We start from the raw sequence: 22,160 nt of genomic DNA, 5'->3' as shown, positions 1-22,160 counted from the left end.
CCGCGGAGCAGCTGGTAGTTTCGAACCGCTGACCTTAAGGTTCGCAGCCCGATTCGTAACCACTACGCTACCAGAGCTCCTATATATATATATATATATATATATATATATATATATATATATATATGTTGTTGTTGTTGTTAAGTGCCGTCGAGTCAGTTCCGACCCATAGATATATATAAAATCTCCATCCATCCATATGTTGAATGTCAGAAGTAAGTGTAGCAGTATGAAGCAGAAATAACGAAGAATACATTATAATTCTATCTTCAATGGGTTTGTACTCTTATCAGGGAGACTAATAGGCATATACTAGTAATAAAAAATCTCAGGCAGAAGATCTGTAATGAAGTGTTTTAGTGTGTGGTACAGTGTAAAACTGTTGGAGTTCAAAGCAGGCCTAAAAGTTTTGGATGACTGTGGAGAAGGTGAACCTTGAACTGGGCCTTGCAAATGGAGTGCAATTTAGATAGGAAGAGTTTGAATGCGTGTATTACTTGTTGTTACAAAACAACCTGTGCCTTAAAACAACTTTAAACATTTATTATCCTCACAGTTTCTCTGTGTCAGAAACCTGAAAATGACTTTGCTGGGACTTCTAACTCAGGGTCTTTTAATAGGTTACAATTTGAACCTGAAGGTATCTGAAGGTTTCCAAACCAAAAATCAAATCCTTTACATTGAGTCAATTCTGTCTTGTAGTGCTCTAATAAAACAGAGTGCACTAAAGCAGAGTAGAACTGCTCTATAATTGTATAATTGTAGTCTTTAGGGAAGCAGACTGCCTCATCTTTCTCCTTTAGAGCAGCTGGTCGTTAGGAAGCACCAACATTTCTGTTGGCAGTCAAGTAGTTAACCTGTGTACCGCCAGGACGTCTCTCTGAAACGGTGTACTGGGGCGAAATGTTCTATTTCCCATGGCTTACTCACATGGCTGTTGAGTTGATGCAATCTGTTAGCAAGAGTCCATAGTTCCTCTCCACATGGGCCTCACCTAAGTCATGACAGGGTGCAGGATTCTCCCAGATGAGAGAACGCTTTTCATCTCATGGCCTAGCCTCAGATAGCTTCTACCACATTCTCTTCATTAGCAGTGTGTCGTGAAGTCTGGCCTACATTCAAGGCCACCACTCATCGGTCAGTCTGTCATATTGTGGTGGCTTGCATGCTGCTGTGATTCTGGTAACTATGCCACCAGTATTTTAAATACCAGTAGGGTCACCCATGGCGGACAGGTTTTAGCAGAGCTTCCAGACTAAGACATACTAGGGAGAAGGAGAGATGGATTACTTCGGAATATTTAGTCACTGGAAACCTTATAAATAGCAGTGGAAAGCTGTGAGCACCAGAACATTGAATATTGAAACATGATGAAGAGCACCAGAACGTTGTCATAATGCCAGAAAATGAGCCCCTTAGATTGGAAAGCACTCACATTATGACTGAGGAAGGGCTGCCTCCTCAAAGTAGAGTTGACCATGATGATGCGAATAGAGTAAAGCCATCGAGACTTTCATTTGCTGATGGGTCACAACTGAAAATGAGGAGAAGTAGCTGTAAGCATCCATTAATAACAAGAATGTACCAAGTATGAATCTAGGAAAATTGGAAATTCCCCAAAATGAAAAGGGCTGCATAAACATCAGTATCCTAGGCTGAAATACACTGGTATTGGTCATTTTGAATCTGAAAATCACATGATTTACTATCCAGGAATGGCATCACACTCATCATGAAAAAGAACATTTCAAGATCTATCTTGAAATGCAGTGCTGTCTGTCATAGGACAATATCCATTCTCCTACAAGGAAGATCAGTTAATACAAATATTACTCAAATTTACGCACCAACCACTAAAACCAGTGATGATGAAATTGAAGAATTCTACCAACTTTTGAAGTCTGAAGTTGATCAAACATGCAGTCAAGATGTAGTGATAATTACTGACGGTTGGAAACAAAGTGGAAGGAAGGATCAATAGTTGGAAAATATGGTCTTAGTTATAGAAATGATGAAACGAATGACTGCTTCATCGCAAATACGTTTTTAAACAGCGTAGAAGATGACTATATACATGGACCTCACCAGATGGAATACATGGAAATCAAATTGACTACATCTGTGGAAAGGGATGGTGGAAAAGCTCCATGTCGTCAGCCACAACAAGACCAGGGCAGACTGTGGCACAGGCCATAAATTGCTCATATGCAAGTTCATACTGAAGCTGAAGAAAATAAAGCAAGTCTGAAAGAACCAAACTATGACCGTAAACATATCACACTTGAATTTAGAGATCATCTAAAGAACCAATTTGATATATTAGATACTAATGACCGAACCAGAAGAGTTGTTTGAAGATACCACGAACATCATATAGCAAGAAAGCAACATCATATAGCAAGAAGACAGGAAAAAAGGAAAAGACCAAAATGGATGTCAGAAGAGACTATGAAACTTGCTCTCCAGCATAGAGATGCTAAAGCACATATAAGAAATGAGGAGGTAAAAGAGCTGAACAGAAAATTCCAAAGGTCAGCTCGAGAAGACAAAGTTAAATATTATAATGAAATCTATAAAGACCTGGAGTTAGAAAACCAAAAAGGAAGAACATGCTCAGCATTTCTCAAGCGGAGGGAACTGAAGAAAAAATTTAAGGCTAGACCTGAATTCTATGGCCAAAATGGCGTGTTGGTGTGATGCTGTGGGTTAATATGCTAGACTGCAACATAGGTTTGAACCGCAAGGTTGGTGGTTCCAGCTTACCCGTTTTTCCTTGGAAGACCCCCAATGAGATGGATTGACACAGTGACAGCAGCAATGGACTCAAGCATGGCAGTGATTGTGAGGATGGCTCAGGACTGGACAGTGTTTTGTTCTGTTTTGTATATGGTTGTTATAAGTCAGAACCCACTTGATGGTACCTAACAACAGTAACAACATTATTTGTTTAGTAAAGTAAGATGTCTGGAGATAAAAGTCATTTAACTTCTATATACCTTAGTTCCCTCATTTGTAAATTGGAAATAATAACCTACTTCCTAGGGCTATGTTGTTATGTACCATCGAGTTGGTTTTGACTCATAGAGACCCTGTATAGGATTTCCTAGGAGCGGCTCTTGAGTATGAACCACCAATCTTGCGGTTCAAACCCATCTTGCAGTTCAGTGTATTAACCCGCAGCACCACCCATTTGACACAGGGTAGCTTTGACACTCTAAATGACAAGTCCTGGTGTGACACTATAGGGTAAACACTCGACTATAAGATCAGTTTTGACATCACGGTCAGTGGTTCAAACTCACCCGACATGTCTTGGAAACCCTATACAGATTTTCTGTGAGTCAGACCCAACTGGACAGCACTTAACTACAACAACAAATGGTAAATACATTATCTGCTTATTCATCTATGTACCTAACTACTTAAGGAGCCCTGATGGTGTAGTGGTCTGCTACCTGCAAGGTCAGGACTTAAAATGCACCAGCTGCTCCACAGGAAAAAGATGAGGCTTTCTGCTCCTGCAAAGATTTCCAGCCTTGGAAACCCTATACAGGGTCAGTATGAATTGGAACCAACTTCACGGCACACCACCACCACTACCACCTACCTATCTATCCCTCTCTTCCTTCTCCCCTCCCTTCCCTGTTTCTGTTGCTATATAACAAACAATTCCAAACTTTGTTTTGTAAAACAGCAGCAACCATTTTTTAGTGCCCACATGTTGTGGCTTTGGAATTTGGAAAATTCACAGTAGGTTGGGCTTATCTCTGGGCAGCAGGTGGGAAGACTGTTTCTGTGTGTGCAGTGTGACTCAGAAGCTCCAGCTGATGTTGGGATTGTTGGAAATCTTGCTTATTCATGTCTCTAGTGGTTGATGTTTACTGTTGGCTGGGGACTCAGCTGGGGCTCTTGACTGGAACATCTACAGGAGGCTGTTCCCTGTGGCGACTGTGCTTCCTCACAGTGTGGTGGCTGAGTTCCTGGAATGAGCAGCACAAAGAGAACCAGATGCAAGTCAGATAGCCTTGGAAGTCACAAGGCACCACTCCTGCTATTGTTGTGAAGTTTCCACTCTTAGAGACCCTGTGTGGAGTTTCTGAGGCTGTAAATCTTGGTGGAAGCAGAAAGCCTCCTATTTTTCCCAAAGAGTTGCTGGCAGCCTCAAACCATGGAACTTGTGGTTTGTAGTTTCAGTGCTTTTCTTATGGAGCCACCGTGTTCCCCTACTGCCTTAATATACCAACCCCCCCCCCCAAAAAAAAACAAAACAAAGTAAAAACAAAAACCCTAACTGAAAAAACTTAAACTCACTGCCACCAAGTCAGTTCTGACTCACTGTGATCCTTTCTAGGATTTCTGATGCTATATGTCTTTATGGGAGCAGGAAGTCTCATCTTTCATCCTTGGAACACCTGGTAGGTTTGAACTGCCAGCCTTGAGGTTTGCAGTTCAGTGCTTATCCTACATTATCACCAGGGCTCCTCCTCTCATAGTTTTTGTTGTAGAGTCGGTTCTGACTCATAGTGGCCTTGTATAGGGTTTCTAAGGTGAGTTTGAACTGCTGACCTTGTAGTTCAAGCTGACCTTGCTGGCTAGTGCTTTATCCCACAGTGTAGAAATCCAAATTTAGAGTACCAGTTCTAGGGGAAGACTTTTTCTCTCTCTCAGCTGTTGGTTCCTTTCTGTATCCTTGGTGTTGACATTCCTGGAGATCTCCATGTCTTCCTCTGTGTAGGTACAAAGGACCTACTCTTCCCAGGTTATTTTGATCCTTGGTGTAGTCAGCTCATAGGCTAAGTTTGTTCAAAATAAAACGGAAAGAATATGAGGGGGCTTCAGAAAATTTGTGGAAATATGGAATTAAAAAATAATGGAATTTTTCCATGAAATTTTGAAGCCACCTTGTATGAACGCCACCACTCTATATGACAGAGCCTCAGAGTCATGTGTCCAGATGAGCATTTGGGATGAGGTCGAGTGTTATAGCTATTTTGGGAAAATGCAGTTTGGGACAATATATTTTAAAGTAATAAAAGATGTATCCTTGATCTGTTGTTTAGACTTGTTATAGCTTATTTTCTCTCTTATGAGAAAGATGAGGCTTTCTACTCCCGTAAGGATTTACACCCTCGGAAACCCTGTACAGGGTCGCTATGGGTCGGAACCGACTCGACGGCACTTAACAACAACAACAACAACATTTTTGTAATATTCATTTTTTTTTTTAATAGCCAAAGGAGGAGTATATTCTTTTCAAGTATAATTTTAGACTAGAGAATAATTTTTAAAATCTGTATTTGTATTAGCTTGTTCTATTACAGGAATCCTCGTGTGACGCTGTAGGATAAAGCACTGGACTGCAAGGTCAGTGGTTCAAACCCACCAGCCATTCCCCAGAAACTCTAGATAACATCAATATGAGTCATAACTGACTAGACGACACTTAACAACAACAATAACAAATTAGTGCCATCCAGTTGGTTCAGAATCATAGCAACCCTGTGTAGGGTTTCCAAAGAGCGGCTGGTGGATTTGAATAGCTTACCTTGTGGTTAGCATTCCAGCGTTTATCCTACAGAGTTACAGCACTCCTGATACCGTTTGAAAAGGTCCTTGCACTAATGCAGTGCTGTTTGTTGTTAAGTGCTGTTAAGTTGGTTCCAACTCATAGCAACCCTCTGTAGGGTACCCAAGGGGTAGCTGGTGGGTTTGAAATGTCGACCTTGCTTAAGCTCGCTGCTTATCCTACAGCACCGTACCAGGTCTTCGGTAGCTCACTGTTGTTGTTATTAAGTGCCGTTGAGTCAGTTCCGACCTATAATGACCCTGTATAGGATTTCTGAGGCCTTAAATCTTTGTGAGAGCAGAAAGCCTCATCTTTCTCTGGCAGTAGCTCACTAGAACATTTAATGTTAGTTATTTTTAGTCTTTAAAATTTCTAACTCTGTAATTTCCTTTTCAGAGAACAAAAGATGATACATGGAAAGCAGATGACCTCCGAAAACAGCTTTGGGTAATACGCTTATAAGTGTATGAGAGTGTATAAATAAATGTGAATAAGTGTATCGAAGTGTTACAAAGGACTTCAGTAGTCAGTCATATAAAATGCTAAATTTGACTCTCAGTACTTCAGAATTTTAGTAATATTAATCCACGCTTGCCACCACTCATCTTGCTGAAGTTGGAAAGAAGTTGAATGTTTGTTGTTGTTGTTAAGTGCCATTGAGTTGGTCTCGACCCATAGCAACCCTGTATAGGTTTTCTGAAGAGTGGCTGGTGGGTTTGAACCACTGACCTTGTAGTTAGCAGTCCAGTGCTTATCCTTCAAATGCATATGACTTTTATGTTTCTTTATTAAAAGCTTAATATAAATAAATCTTGCTTTTCTAGTAAAGAAATAACCCTTCTTCTTTTTACCTTTTTTAAAAATGACACAGTCCGACAGCCCAAAAGAAGAAAAGAAACAGAGAGAAAAGAAGCTACATAAGGAGTCAGAAATTGACCTACTTGAATACAGAGAACGTAAATACAAAGACCAAGACCGAGACACAAAGCATAAGGAACGGACAAATGAAAGAGATGTGCACATATCTAAAGAGACTTCTCGAGGTGAGAGGGACAGAGATAAACACAGGGAAAGAAAAAAAGACACAAAGGATCGGGAACGAGAAAAACATAAAGAGAAACATCGAGAACACGATATAGAAAAGTCTCACAGTAGAGGAAAAGACAGAGAGAAAGACAAAGACAGAAAAGTTAGGAAAGAAGAACTTAGGCAAACCACTGCCTACCATAACCTCCTGGGACGTGAGACACGTGACAAACAACTTACGGAAAAAGTAGACAGGAAAATTCGTTCAGGTATGGATACGCTTAAGCTCGTCTTTTACGTTTACCGTTGTTAGATATAGTTTGGCAATATGTTCCATCTTTCCTTTTAAGGTATTGGTTAGCTGTTAGATTAATTTTATTATGTGCTTTTGTCATAAAAAGTTTTTACTGTGTGTGAGCATTTTCTTTTTTTGAAATTTCTGTCATTTTGCTTTCTCTCACAATTTTCATAAATATTTTACCTTTTGATTTGAAATTATAGGTCCCTCTTGTACTTGTATATATGTGTGTACACATTTCATTGTTTTTGTTTTTTTTTCCCTAAATTTTCTTTTGTTGTTGTTGAGAATAAACACAGCAGACCACACACCCATTCCATAGTTTCTATATGTAAAATTGGAGTCCTGGTGTGGTGCTGTGGGATAATGCACTAGACCTCAAGGTCAGTTTGAATCGGTAGGCATTTAACAACAACAGCAACAATATGTATAATTTAGTGGCCTTGATAATATTCTTTAAGTTGTCAACCATTCTCACCCCATCTTCTACTCTTTCTACTTTTTCGAGTTTCTGCTGTCAGTTTGATCCAGTATGTTGTTGTTACATGCCATCAAATTGGTTCTGACTCATAGCAACCCCATGCACAATAGGTTGAAACACTGCCTGGTCCTGTGACATCCTCTCAATTGTTGTGATGTTTGAGCCTGTTGCAGCATCTCTGTCAATTTATCTCCTTGGGGTCTTCCTCTGTTTCACTGACTCTTAACTTTGCCAAGCATAATGTCCTTTCCAGAGACTAGTCCCTCCTGATAACGTGTCCAAAGTATGTGAGATGAAGTCTCACCATCCCATATAGATCATTCTTAAGAAGTGTGTATGTTCAAGGTAGATCTTCTTTACCAGTTAAACTAAACTATTGCCTCGTTTTAAGATGACTTCAGGAGATATTTTTGGCTTAAGGTTTACAGATTATTTCAGGGAAATGATTTCAGGGCTTCATTCACTCTCTGTGGCTCCAGAAAGTCCATGAGAATATGAAATTCTGTTCTGCATGTCTCCCCTTTTGATCAGGATTTTCTATGGAATCTTTGATCAAAATGTTCAGTAATGGTAGCTGGACACCATCTAGTTCTGGTGTCACTTAAAGGAGACAGTTGTTCATGGAGGCAGTTAGCCATACATTCCATGTTCTCCTCTTATTTCTGACTCTCTTTCTTACATTGTTGCTCCAGGCAAATACAGACCAATGGTTGTGTCTTTAGTGGCCATTTGAAAACTTGTAAGACTCCAGGCACTGCACAATGAACTAAGCTAGAACAGAACCGCAGAACATCTTATCAGGCCAGTTAAGTGGGATGTCCTCTGAAACCATGACCCTAAACCTCCAAACCAAGGAACCAAATCCCATGAAGTGTTTAGGTGCACATAAACAGCTCCTTTTTTGGGGGGTCATTACTGTAAATATGTCTATCACACAACTTTTACCAATTCAAGTTTTTACAGGTGTACAACTTATTGACAGCAATTATGATAGTCAGACTCGAAACCGAGTGGACAGCATTTAACAACAACTCCTCTCTAAGGCTCACTGGTGGTTAAGATGGTTAAGAACTTGACTACTAACTGAAAGGTCTGCATTTCTGAACCCATCAGCCACTCAGTGGGGGGAAGCTGTGACAATCTGCTTCACCTTGGAAGCCCCCTGGAGCAGTTCTGCTCTGCCCTGTATGACTTGGAATCAACTTAACAGCAGTGGGTTTGTGTGGATATTGAAAGTTACGATACCAGAACTTCTGATTCATGAGACTGGAATATTTGAAGAAAAATTTTAATATAGTGTAATAAATGTAATGTGTACTATAGACTGAAGCAATATGCTAGAAGATCTTTTTGATGTGCTAAAGTTTGGGAATGCTAAAATATTTTTTATTTTTGTAGTAAGTAGAGTAAGAATTGAAGAGAAAGAAAAAAGAGATGACGATTCAGAAAGAGATGAAGAGAGAGAAAGAAGATACCGAGAAAGAAAGGTATACAGACAAAGACCCAAAGAAGCATTTCCCAAAGGTTGTAAAAGTAAAGTTTCTTTAATTAATATCATTGAAAGCAGTTTGGAAACATCCCATAAAATAGAACTCAAGGCCTAGGCCTGGGAAATATAAATATCTCAAGCACTATATGTAGTTAATTTCTTTTCACTGTCAAGTTTCTCCCCTTTATTCCAAAGGTAACAATTAGTTATTTTAGAAAATGTAGAAAATACAGCTAACAATGAGAAGAGGGGAACAAAACAACATCACATCTACTCCTCAGCCAGAGATGATTATTGATAGTTGAAATGCCAGTCTTACCAGCTGTTTTATTTTTTAAATTTACACACACACACACACACACACACACACACACAAGAGGAGATCAAATGGTATTGTTATTAGGGTTCTTGTTAATGCATGCACAGATTTATATAAACTGGTGGTGGTTATGTGCCGTGGAGTTGATTCCGATTCATAGCGACCCTCCACAGGGTTTCCGAGGCCGTAAATATTTATGGGAGCAGAAAGCCTCATCTTTCTCCCACGTAACAGCTGGTAGTTTTGAACTGCTGACCCTAAGGTTAGCAGCCTGACTCGTAACCACTACACTACCAGAACTCCATATTTAAATAGGAGGATTCCTTCAAAAACAAGGTCTAATCAAAACAGTGGCTTCTAAGAAGATTTGTTGGGCCAGTTAAATTCAACGCAGATAGATCATCTCAAGGTTATGGTGACTATGTTTTGGGATTATAAAGTGGTTATCCTAATTGATTTTCTTCAGGGACACAAGATAACGATGGGGACTTACTGTATAAGAATTAAGAAAATCGAAAGCTGCATTGGTGAGAAAAAGACCAGAAAAGTTGCTCCAAGGAATAATTTTTCATCATCTTTGAGTGTATCAAGGGCTGTTCTCTGAGAATTTTGTTGGGAAGCTTTACCCCAGCCATACTGTAGCCCTGATCTTGCCTCTTCAGACTTCTTTTTGAGTCTTTTGAGGATGCCACAACTACCATTTTGACATGGTGTAAATTGATAAGCACAGAATTCTTCATGAAGGGTTCAAGAGGTGGAAACACTGTCTCAGAAGTTTATGTTGTTGTTGTTGTGAAGTGCCGTCGAGCTGGTTCTGACACATAGTGACCCTGTCTAGGGTTTCTGAGGAGCAGCTGGTGAGCTTGAACCGCCAACCTTGCAGTTCAAATGGCATTGCAGTCTGGCGCATTAACCCACAGAGTCACACCAGGACTCCTCAGAAGTGTATAAATGTAGATGAATTAAGGTTTCTGTGATTTTGTAGCAATACTTTAAAATTTTTATTTTATTTACTTTTTTTTTAATGTTTTATTGTGAATTATGTGATAGTTTACATTGGAGAACATTAGTTTTACATTCATCCTATTGTATATCGTTTCATTGCCATGGTTACATTCCCCTCCATGCATCATCAACCAACCAAAGGGTATACCCTACAAGCCTGCCCCCAGGTCGTCAGCACAAAGCCCCTCTCCCTCTCTGTTTCTAAAATCCCCAACTGCTCCATCTCTCCACGTCATCGTCTTTGCCTCCATCTCAGGCATCATTTCTTCTCTGGGTAGGGTCCCACTCTCCACTCTTCTCCCTTGGTGGTCCCAGAGACCTCTGCTCCTAGACTGAAAAGTTAATCACTTCCCTCCTTTCTGCAAAATGTCTACCTTTACATTTCCAACCCTCACAAGCAGTCCTGATAACAATTATTCACTGTTGTATCGCAAGAGACCTATCCGCATTTCCTTTCATCAGTCCAGTCTAGACAGATTGTATACTACTCAGTGGAGATTCTACCTTCCTCCATGCCCTCTGAATCTAGGTTACCTCTTGAAAGCTTGTAAGCCAGTTATTTCTTGCCTTTGTAGTCCTCCCATTTTGGGTAGCCAATGTCCAAGTTGCCCATCCCTGTCTACTCTGTGTGTGGAGGGGGTGGGAATGATCCTTGCTGTAAGGATTTGGTCCCTCTTTTGAGTTACTGCATCCATAGGAGTAGGTCAAGTTCATCAAATTGTATCAGATTACTCTTTTATCCTCTTCTTTCTTGTTCTGGTTGAGCTCTGATCATTCAGTCATTGAAATCAGGTGGAGTGGGTATTATCTGCAAGTGTGGGTGTTCTTGTGCATATGCCCTCTCTTCTTATCAGCTGGATGCTTCACTCTCCACTCTAGTCCTCTGTGGCTATGTCACTGACTCTGGGCCCACGTCTTGCCACGCTGCTGGCCAACCAGGTCTCCACCCGGGTTCACAGGAGTCTATTGAACATTGTAGGGCTTAGCCTGCAGCTTCATTGCTGTTTTTCCCTCACTTCCCCTTATTGGTGACGAACCTAGTCACCACCAATACTTTTTTTACTTACCCTTGTGTATAAAGTATTGCTACAAAATCATTGAAATCTATATTGAATCTTCATTATTAAGAAAATATCAAAATGTGACGTGGTTTCTCAACATAGCCTTCATCTAAGTCAATGAAATTTTCAAAGAATGAGCAAGTGAGTTATTGTTAATGGGAAAAAAATTATTTGATGCAACTTTCCTGGCTTTTAGCTTACCAATACAGTTTTCAGTTTTCTTAAAATTTCTTTATAATAAGCCCCTATAATCATCCTATGTCCTTTGAGAAAATATATTAAGACTAGCCCTTTGGGATCCCCCCCAAACAGTTACTATGACCTGAAGTTTTCTGCCTTGAATTTAACTGGTCCAGCAGATCTCCACAGAAGCCATTATTTTTGATTGAACCTTGTTTTTGACGACACCCTAATGAGACTGGTGCTGTGGGTTAATGAGCTCGACTGCAAGGTCAGTTTGAACCGCAAGGTAAATAGTTCAAGCTCACCAGCCAGAAACCCTATAGAGGGTCACTATGAGTTGAAACTGACTTGACTGCATTTCACAATAACAAATGAGTCTAAGACAGTTGTATTACTGAGAAGACTTGTCTGCAACCATTCATGGATTGTAGAGACTGTTTAAACAAGTTTTCTTAGGAACAAATCCATGCATACATGAACTGGAACCCTAGTGTGAAGTTTGACAAGTTTAAAATCTGTAGAGTAGGCTATTGTTGTTTAGTGCTAATTAGTCATTCAGACACATTGTGACTCTGTATGGGATTTCTAAGGAGCGGCTGGTGAGTTTGAACCACTGTCTTTGTGGTCCAGTGCTTATCCTATAGTGCTGCACCAGTTGTTGTTAAGTGCCTTCTAGTTGGTTCCAACTCTTAGCGACCCTGTATAGGGTTTCCAAGGAGCGACTGGTGAATTTGAACCATCGACCTTGTGGTCCAGTGCTTTATCTCACAGTACCACACTAGCAGGCTGGAAACACAGGCAGGCTTTCTATGTTACAGCCTTGAGGCAGAATTTCTTCTCTAGGAAACCTCAGTTTTTGTTCTTAAGGCCTTAAACTGACTCAGGGTGACCAGCCCTCGTTGAGGGGTATGTAAACACTGTCATCAAATGATCAAATACAAATCATCAAAGTCACTTGACTCTAAATATTAGTCACCTCTCTAAAATACCTTTACTCTTAAACATCTGGACTAGTTTGACCACACAGCTACGTATCATATAGCCTATTTAAGGTAAAATAAAAATTAAATATACGCGTATTTAAATTCTTTGTTTCCTGTTTTATAAATTGCTTAAGTTAAGTATGCTGTGAATAATTTCTAAGATGTATTTCTCTGTAATTTAATGCCTGCATAGTGTAATATTCAATTACATAGGGGTACCATACTTTTCTTAACACTTTTGCCATTTTGAATGTTTAGGGTGCTTCTAAAACTTTTTTCATGTAACGATATTTATGGGTAAGCCTTTTGCATTTATTTCTACTTAGTCCCTTATGATTCATTTCTGGAAATGAATTTACTGACTCAAAATAGTTGTAAATGATATTTCATTTGTTTTTAGTAAAAGCTGTAATTATTTACTTCATCAGAGTGTGATTCTTCATGTGCTACAAAGTGGCCTCAATCTTTTCTAATTTGATTCAGAAAAAATGGCATCTCTAGTCATTTTCTCAAAAGTCTTTATTTCCCTTTTTAAAATTATTACTTGTACACATTTGCTTAGTTTTCTAATGGAGCGTCTTACTGATTTGTAAGAGTACCTTAAAGGTTAACTTTACACCAGACATTTTATATTTGTTCTGGATATTACTTCTGTAAGTAAGTTTAAATTTTGAAGTAGCCAAATAAATAAGGCATTTACTTTATTATTTCTGTAGTTGATGTACACAAATCATTTGCTTATAGAGTTCTTTTTCCATACCAAAGTTCTATAGCAGTCATATATGTTTTGTTTTTAAGTCTTTATAATTTTTAAAAACACTTAAAATTTTAATACCCATAGAGGTAATTTTGATGAATGGTATAAGGAAGTAATCTTACTTTACTGAAGAGTTTTATTAGGATGAGAGTCTAAGTGCTTTCCTTTAGAAAGATTATTCTGGCAAATATGTAGGATGGGTTGGATTTGGACAAGAATTGAAGAGAGGAAACTAGTTAGGTGTCTATTACAGTGACCCACAGATTGAATGATAAAATCTTGAATCAGGATGAAAGGTATGGAAGCAACAGGGAACTAAAAGAGATAAAGGAGTTATAAAATCAAATAAGATAATTGGTTGGTTGGTTATGTGCCATGGAGTTGGTTCCGACTCATAGTGACCCTATACAGGGTTTCCGAGGCTGTAAATCTTTATGGGAGCAGAAAGCCTCATCTTTCTTTCGCAGAACAGCTGGTAGTTTCGAATTGCTGATCTTGAGGTTTGCAGCCCGATTTGTAACCACTATGCTACCAGAGCTCCTTAAATAAAATGATTGGATGATAAAAAAATTAATGATCGTTAATTAGATTTGAACAGAGATCTTTGTTTAAAGAAGCAAGTGAGAGTTCAGTTTCGGGCATGTTGATTTTGGGGTTATGCTCACACATAGTTGATAATACTCCCAGAACTATGAGTCTGAGCCAAAAATATTGCATAATAATAATCTACTATATAAATTAGTAGCATACTTCTTGATGAGGATTGTCATTAGTTATTTTTTGTGCATTGACAGTGTTTTTTGGCGATATGGAAATGACTGAACGATGGCCTCTATCTTTAAGAATCTCAATCTGGGTGTAGGGAATGGAGATGCAGATTAATGAAGGAAGTATTTTATTATCAGAAAGGTAGCCATGTTGTGCTGTAGTTGCTCACAGAAGAGGACATTTTCCTGAGAACTCCTAAAAAGATTTAACAGGAGGGGATTGTAGGATCAGCTGAGGTTAGGATCTATGGGAGTTGAGGGGAGAGGAACAAGAAAAGAGACTGCAGATGTAACAAGGGGTCTGAATGTAACAAGGGCCTCACCCCTGTCACCATGGGCCTGCTGCCCTCCTCGTGGTATGAACATTGACCAGGTGTTTAATATTTGTAAGACAATACTACTTTTGTAACCTGTATATATGGCATCCATGACTACAATAAGGATAAGCTCTGGACTGTGAACCACAAGGTTGATAGTTCAAGCCCACCAGCCACTTTATGTGAGAAAGGTGAAGTTTTGTGCTCCTGCAAAGATTTTCAGCCTTGGAAATCAGAATGGCTATGAGTTGGAACTGACTCTGGCACTTAACAACAACAGCATTTATTGTTTCTCCCCTTTCCAGGACCTCTGATTTCATTCTTTTCTATCCCAATAGAAGGGCATATTTGCCATGGTAAGGGATTTGGAAATGTTTTCTATATCAGATGGGGGGCAACTGGGCTGCAGTGTGTCTCTGTTATTTTGTAGGTATTGGGGAGCTAGCACATCTAACAGTGGAGGGCTGGTATGAATAGGTTTTTTCTTTCTTTGACGACAACATTTACGTTTTTTAGGCACTTGGTAGTATAGGACACAGGACTGAAGGGGACAAATGTGATTTTCTTCTTTTTCATCATAGCGTATATAAAAGAGGTATTCATGTTTTCTATGCTCATACATTTTCAATATGTCATGTTTAAAAGTTGCAGTATGGTGAGAGCAAAGAAAATCCTCTCAAGTTTTGGCTTTATAAAGAAGAGGGGGAAAGACGGCATAGGAAACAGAGAGATCAAGATCGAGAGAAGAAGCATGGAGAAAAAAGTAGCACAAGGGATAAAAGAGAAAAATTTCCCAAAGAAAAAAGTAATTTGTTTTCTGAAAAGGAAGGGGAAGAAAGGCATAAAGAAAAACGACGTAAAGAAAGTGTCCACTTTGATGAAGAAAGGCACCGAAGTAGCGTGGATAAAAAAGAAAGCTCATCAAAAGAAGAACGTAAGAAAAGGGACTCCAAGGTATTGTGCTTTGATGCTTCATTACGTTGATATTCCTGCTAAAATTAACACTTTGAGAGAATTAAAAAAATCTAAATGCAGCCAGGTAAAGGTACCATTTGTTGCCTAAAGGTAGAAACCTTGGTCAAAACATGATTTAAGTGTGCGTAATGTGGTCAGTATAAATAAATAGCGTCTCTATAGTGATCATGCTAAGAACCATGATCTTCTAGGAAACATTAAGTCAAATCTTACTATGTTGTGAGTATGTTTTTAATGGATATTTGGAAAGTAATCATGAAATTTAACATTAAAAAGGAAGTGAATTTTTTTTTAATGTAAAAATTAAGTTGAATGATTTAGAAAAACACACTTCATGTTTTAGCCAGAATTCATAAGCATAGGTTGTTTTTTTTTTTTCAATGAAACAAAATAGAACAAAAATATAAAACTATTAATTGTGAAAGGTGAAAACTTCCTCTCATATGTATTTATTAAATTACTGAAATTGCTCACTATGATCTGTTATTGTTGTGAGTTGCCTTAGCATCAGCTCTGACTCACGGAGGCCTTACATGTAACAATAGAAGGTTGCCTAGTCCTGCTCCCAGTGTTATATTAGACTCATTTTAATAGCTTCTTTTCTAATATGTATATAAATATAAATACAAAAAAATATACACACACACACACCTTTTGCTGCTCTAGCTTTCCAGAATCCGAAGCTAATGCTATTTTATTGTCACGCTTTTTGCCAGTACTTCCTTTCAGTTGGACGTAAATCTCTTCACAGCATCAGATGGTGTGCTGAGGTCTGGGCGGCTCATGACTGTCAGGAAGGAAACACTGTGTGTGTGTGTGTATGTGAAGCCCAGCGCAAACCCATAAGTTCTCTGAGTCACTGGTGCTCTTTCCACTGAAATCTGCATACATTTATTTTAGGTTCTGAAAACTACCTTATAAAAAACCAGGAGCAACTGAGATACATTTATGTTAAAATGTCTTGAAACGTCTTCATTTGACATTGCTGATGCTTTGGTGGCTACCTTAGTTTTCTCTTTGCTCAGCCAAGTATCATGAGGGAGAGTCCTCTCCCTGTAGCTGCCATTACTGTTCACCCAGCACCTTGCTTTACAGCTATACCGAGAGCCTCACCGCTGTCACCACGGGCCTGCTGCCCTCCTCGTGGTATGAACATTGACCATGTGTTTAATATTTGTAAGACAATACCACTTTTACAACCTGTATATATGGCATCCATGACTACAATAAGGATAAGCTCTGGACTGTGAGCCACAAGGTTGACAGTTCAAGCCCACCACCCACTTTGTGTGAGAAAGGTGAAGCTTTGTGCTTCTGCAGAGATTTTCAGCCTTGGAAATCAGGATGGCTATGAGTTGGAACTGACTCTGGCATTTAGCAATGACAGCAGTTACTGTTTTTCCCCTATCCAAGACCTCTGATTTCATTATTTTTTTATCCCAATACATAATTATAGTCTGAATGCCTGATTATTCTTTCTGATAAATGTGGTGTTGTTAAGTGCCGTTGAGTTGGTTCCGACCCATAGCAACCTTGTATAGGATTTTCAAGAAGCAGCTGGTGGATTTGAAGTGCCGACCTTGTGGTTCAAACGGACCTTGCAGTCCAGTGTATTATCATCCTGCAGTGCCACACCAGGACTTGTAGTACACAAAGTTAGAATCATGTTACTATTGCTACTTTATATTGTTGTTGTTGTTAAGTGCCGTCGAGTCGGTTCCGACCCATAGCGACCCTGTACAGGATTTCCGAGGGTGTAAATCTTTACGGGAGTAGAAAGCCTCATCTTTCTCCCGCGGAGCAGCTGATAGTTTCGAACCGCTGACCTTAAGGTTTGCAGATGCTTTTTAATACCAGGATGTTTAATAGCTACCTGGTATTTATAATATGTTGTCTAGTCTCATTTATTTAACAAGCTACTAAATGTTTGGACATTCAGGTTGTTACCATTATTTTGGTATTGTAAATTATTTTGTGGTGAATAAAACAGAAGTCTTAATACATTATCTGTGATTGTTTTCTGTGACGTTCTCAGAAGTAGAACTTAGGGGTCAAAGCAAATGTTTGAATATTATTTGACTATTCTTAAAGCTCTTGATGCCTATTGCCCTCTTGACTGGTTTTTCTTAGTTGATTTAATCCTGCCATTCTGCTCTGTATTTCCTAGGGATCACTTCCACGGTTTTCGATTTCCAGACTTTCTATAATTGGTCTCTGTGGTGTGGTGCTGTAGGATAAGCATTAGACCACAAGGTCTGTTTGAACAGTGAGGTTGGCAGTTTGCATTCACCAGCTGCTCCTTAGAGAACCTCTAAGGTTTGCTATGAGGTGGAACCGACTCAATGGCACTTGATAATAGCAGCAATAACAAATCATAGCTGAACATTCTTTTTTCACCACAACTGTCCCTAGTGTCTTTATCCGGTCAGTGAATGGCCATACATTCACTACTCACCTTACTGTGTTTCTCTTTTCAGACAATCCCCTTAGAAATATTCATTTAAATTTCAGTAATTTTAATTTAGAAAATTTGCTTATTTCAAGAGAAGTGAGTAAAAATTTTTTCTATAGGGGCATTGATATATGAAAATCTATAGGTATGTATTTTTAAACTTTTTGTTGTGAATTGAGTGAAGGTTTACAGACAAGATCATCAGTTTTACATTCAATGAATTATATACTTTGTTTCTTCTCAATGATTGCAGTCCCCTCCCTGCAGCAACAGTTGTCCCGCTTCCTCTTTGTGGTTACCCATGTACAAATATCCTCTTTCAAACTCTTATGTATTTGTCGGATATGACTACATATATATTCCACTCTTCCTTTAATAGAAAACCTAGAGTTTTAAACAATATAAGAAATAATTCAGATTCGTCTATTATTTATGTGAAATGGATGACTAAACTTGTTGTGCTTACTGAAGTAATCTTCCTTTTTAAGTGTACCTTATTCATCTCCTTTACATTAATGATGTAATTTATTAAAAATATCTAGCAAACATAGTCATTTTGAAAGATACTTGTATTGAAGATACTATCAGTACAATTTGAGTATGTTTTACAGCATTTACTAATTATGACTAATTCACTATTATACACTAATTAATGGTTGTGGAATTTTTTGTTTGATAGAATGGTGAACACAGAAGTCGAGGTTCAAGTTCAAAAAGAGATGGAACTAACAGCCAGTAAGGAATATACATTTTTTGGTTGAATATTATATATAACTTAGTTCTCATTGAATGCTTTATAAATTATTGTTTCATTTTGGACCAAATTATAACAAGTACATAAGAACAAATGAAAGAGATATATATCCTTTCCCCAGGATTTAAGTGATGCTGTGAGTTAATGCGCCAGACTGTAAAGCCATTTGAACTGCAAGGTCAGTGGTTCAGGCTCACCAGCTGCTCCTCGGAAATCCTATACAGGGCTGCTGTGGGTCGGAATCGACTCGACAGCACTTAACAACAACAACAACAACAATTATATTTTAGGTGTACTTGTTGTTACTGTTAAGTGCCGTCGAGTCGATTCTGACCCATAGCATAAATGGTTGAGTGCTCAACTCCTAACTGTGAAGTGTCAGTGGTTCGCACCCACCAGCCGCTCCATGGAAGAAAGCTGAGGCAGTATACTTCCATAAAGGTTTACAGCCTTGAAGACCCTACTGGGCAATTCTCCTCTCTCCTTTGTTAGGTCGCTATGAGTTGGAATTGACTGTATGGCAGTGGATTATGGGTAAGGAAGTTAAATTATTAGCCTTATTTTATATTTGTTCACATAAAATGAGAAAATCAAGACTCACTTTGGGAAGAATAATTTGTTTGGGAGTCTTGTAAGGGGCAAGAAGTAGTTACCTTGCTATAATACATGAAAAGCATAGGAAGTTTATGAACCTGCAAGTGAACAATTTAACTCCCTTTTATTGACATGAGCAAATTCTATGCTTCACATATGGTAACGATACATTGGAGTCCTTGGGTAGTACAAATGGTTAACACACTTGACTGCTATCCAGAAGGGTAGAGGCTGAAGTGTACCCAGAAGTGCCTTGGAAGAAAGTTCTATCTACTTCTGAAAAATCAGCTATTGAAAACCTTACGTTGTTCAGTTCCAACCCATAGCGACCCTGTATAGGGTTTCCAAGGAGCGGCTGGTGAGCTTGAGCTCCCGACCTTGCGGTTCAAACTGACTTTGCAGTTCAGTGCATTAGCCATAGCACCACTATGTTGTTGTTGTTGTTAAGTGCCTTCGAGTCGGTTCCGACCCATAGCGACCCTGTACAGGGTTTCCGAGGGTGTAAATCCTTACGGGAATAGAAAGCCTCATCTTTCTCCCGCGGAGCAGCTGGTAGTTTTGAACCGCTGACCTTAAGGTTCGCAGCCCGATTCGTAACCACTACGCTACCAGAGCTCCTTAGCGCCACTATGGAGCAGTTTAATTCTGATACACATTTCGTTGCCATTAGTCAAACTTGAATAGATGGTTTTTGGCTTTTTAAAGATAGGTTTGCTGTATTGACACCAAATCCCTATTGTCCAATATTTATAGATATATTTTTTTATAAATTGTGAGTACAAATGAAAGAATATTTTACTTTATTTTACTAAAGAATACTTTAGGTCACCAGGCCTCTGTAGAGTCATAATGAGAGCAAGGGGTTGGTATCAGACTTGGTTAGAATTCCATTTTTGCCTTTTAGTTGCAAAATGGATAGCTTCTCAGAGCCTGTTTCTTCATCAGTAAAACTATGGCAGTGTTTGTTTTTGTTGTTAGTCCCATCAGGTTGGTCCCAACTCATAGCGACCCTGTATAGCGTTTCCATGGAGCGGCTGGTGGGTTTGAACCACCAACCTTGCTGTTCTAACTGACCTTGCAGTCTAGTGCTTCATCCTACAGTGCCATACCAGTATAATGCTTGTATTACAATAATGCCTATTTTATTTTGTGAAAATTACAGATTAAAATAAGAATTTGTATATAAGCTCACTTCTGTTTTGTATATAAATTCTAGATGTTAGTTTGTGCTCTATACTGTTGTAGATTTCTTTACAGATTAAAAAAATTCAGATAAAATGCCTTGGCCTATTTTACAAGTTTGAGCCGAATCAAACTTGTGGATTCAAATTCCTAGAGTTTCGCAAACCTGCTGGGATGTACAAGGAAGCTTTTGCACAATTCGGCATCTTTTATATAATCTATTATATTGCATTGGAATTTTGGAATTTTAAAAGGCTTTCTTTTAGGTCCTAACCAACATTTAAAATCCGATAAATTTTGAGAAAAATTTTTGTTTTGAAATAAAAATATTATATTAAACAAATAGTACTTAGAGACGGTCAACTAATAAAACTGTAGGAATTTTCTAGAACTCTTATGAGTGTATAGATTAAGACATACAAAAGTGTTATAAAATGCTGTTTTTTTCCTCTTTTCTTTTGAAAATATTTACTATTTTAAATTATTGCTTAAATAGTAAAAATATTAGAAAGGCTTTAATATTCCTGAATATGATAAAACATACTTTGGAAACTTGCCAGTTTATAGTAGTTCTTGATCATATAAAAATATTACTAATAATGACTCTGACTTGTGTTTTTTTTTTTTTTTTAAATCAACTTTTAAATGTGAGTTGTGATTTTGATCATGTTTACTTTCTAGGTTTATAGAGAATTTAGCTAGGAATAATGAAAGAGACACAAGAAAGAAGGTAAGGTAATTTACGTTGATGATATATTGGTTTTATTATATAAGAGGATTAGCCATGTATCTCGGTTTCAGTTTCCCTTGAAAGCAGAGGCTGAAATGAGACCTTGATTGAAGATAGTTTATGTAAGAAATGAACTCAGGAGGCACACAGGACACACACTTTACATTAAAACGTCTGAATAGGTTGACAGTAAAACGAAGGAAAAAGGTAAGCCATCAAATACTAACTGTGAGAGTGCTGTAGTGGCTACACTAATATCCGACAAAATAGAGTTTTAGACTTTTAGAATATGTTATTATAGGCAAAGAGGGTGTTTCATGATGATAGAAGAATTGATTTGACAGTTCAACAGGAAGATATAACTTCTATAAATGAATGTGTGCCTAGCAAGAGAGCCCCCAGATACAAGAAGTAAAAACTGACTGAATTAAAGGGCGAAGCAGACAATTCCATTATAATAGAGACTTTCGTACCCACTTTCAGCAGTGGATAAGAACATCTTTTGTTAATGTAGATGTAAGTGACAAATTTCTAGAAAGACATTAACTCCCAAAAGTGACCCAAGAAGAAATAAGAGGGGGTTTCAAAGAGTTCATGGAAAAATTCCATTATTTATTTTTTTATTCCAATGTCCTGTGAACTCTTGGAAGCCCCCTTGTGGAAAATCTAAATAGATGTATAGTAAGTAAAGAAATTTCATTAGTGATGAAATATCTTCCCACAAAGACAAGCCAAGGCTTAGTGGCTTTACTACAGGTTCTATCACACATTATTCATGCTAATACACATTCATGATCCCACTCCTTACATAATTACTTTTATGTTTTAAATTGCCTTGTTTATATAATGAAAATCCTCATGATCTGACAAACAAATAACATAATGATAAATGGAGAAAAGAGTAAAGATTTTATTTTGTTTGGATCCACAAACAATGGTCGTGGAAGCAGCAGTCAAGAAATCAAACACATACTGTAGTAGGTGAATCTGCAGCAAAAGACCTCTTTACAGTGCCCAAGAGCCAAGATGTCACTCTGAGGATAAGGTGCGCTTAACCCAAGCCATGGTATTTTCAGTCACCTCATATGCATGTGAAAGTTGGATGATGAATAAGGAAGACCATAGAGAACTGATGAATGGTATTGGAGGAGAATATTGAAAGTACCGTGGACTGCCAGAAAAACAAACAAATCTGTGGAGGAAGAAGTTTGTTGTTGTTGT

The 22,160-nt window shown here is 38.4% G+C and overlaps 1 protein-coding gene across 1 annotated transcript in view; it reads left to right on the top strand.

The window, feature by feature from the left end:
* The window catches only part of WDR60 (WD repeat domain 60), a 120,270-nt gene that overhangs the window by 13,070 nt on the left and 85,040 nt on the right, over positions 1-22,160 (top strand). Inside the window, 6 exon segments of the mRNA XM_006874433.1 lie at positions 5,963-6,028; positions 6,438-6,861; positions 8,770-8,858; positions 14,898-15,206; positions 18,359-18,414; positions 20,891-20,939. Of these exon segments, the coding sequence (XP_006874495.1) occupies positions 5,963-6,028; positions 6,438-6,861; positions 8,770-8,858; positions 14,898-15,206; positions 18,359-18,414; positions 20,891-20,939 (993 nt within the window).

Source organism: Chrysochloris asiatica, unplaced genomic scaffold (assembly GCF_000296735.1).
Source record: "Chrysochloris asiatica unplaced genomic scaffold, ChrAsi1.0 scaffold00277, whole genome shotgun sequence".
Lineage (NCBI taxonomy): Eukaryota > Metazoa > Chordata > Mammalia > Afrosoricida > Chrysochloridae > Chrysochloris > Chrysochloris asiatica.
This window is presented reverse-complemented; position numbering and strand designations above follow the sequence as displayed.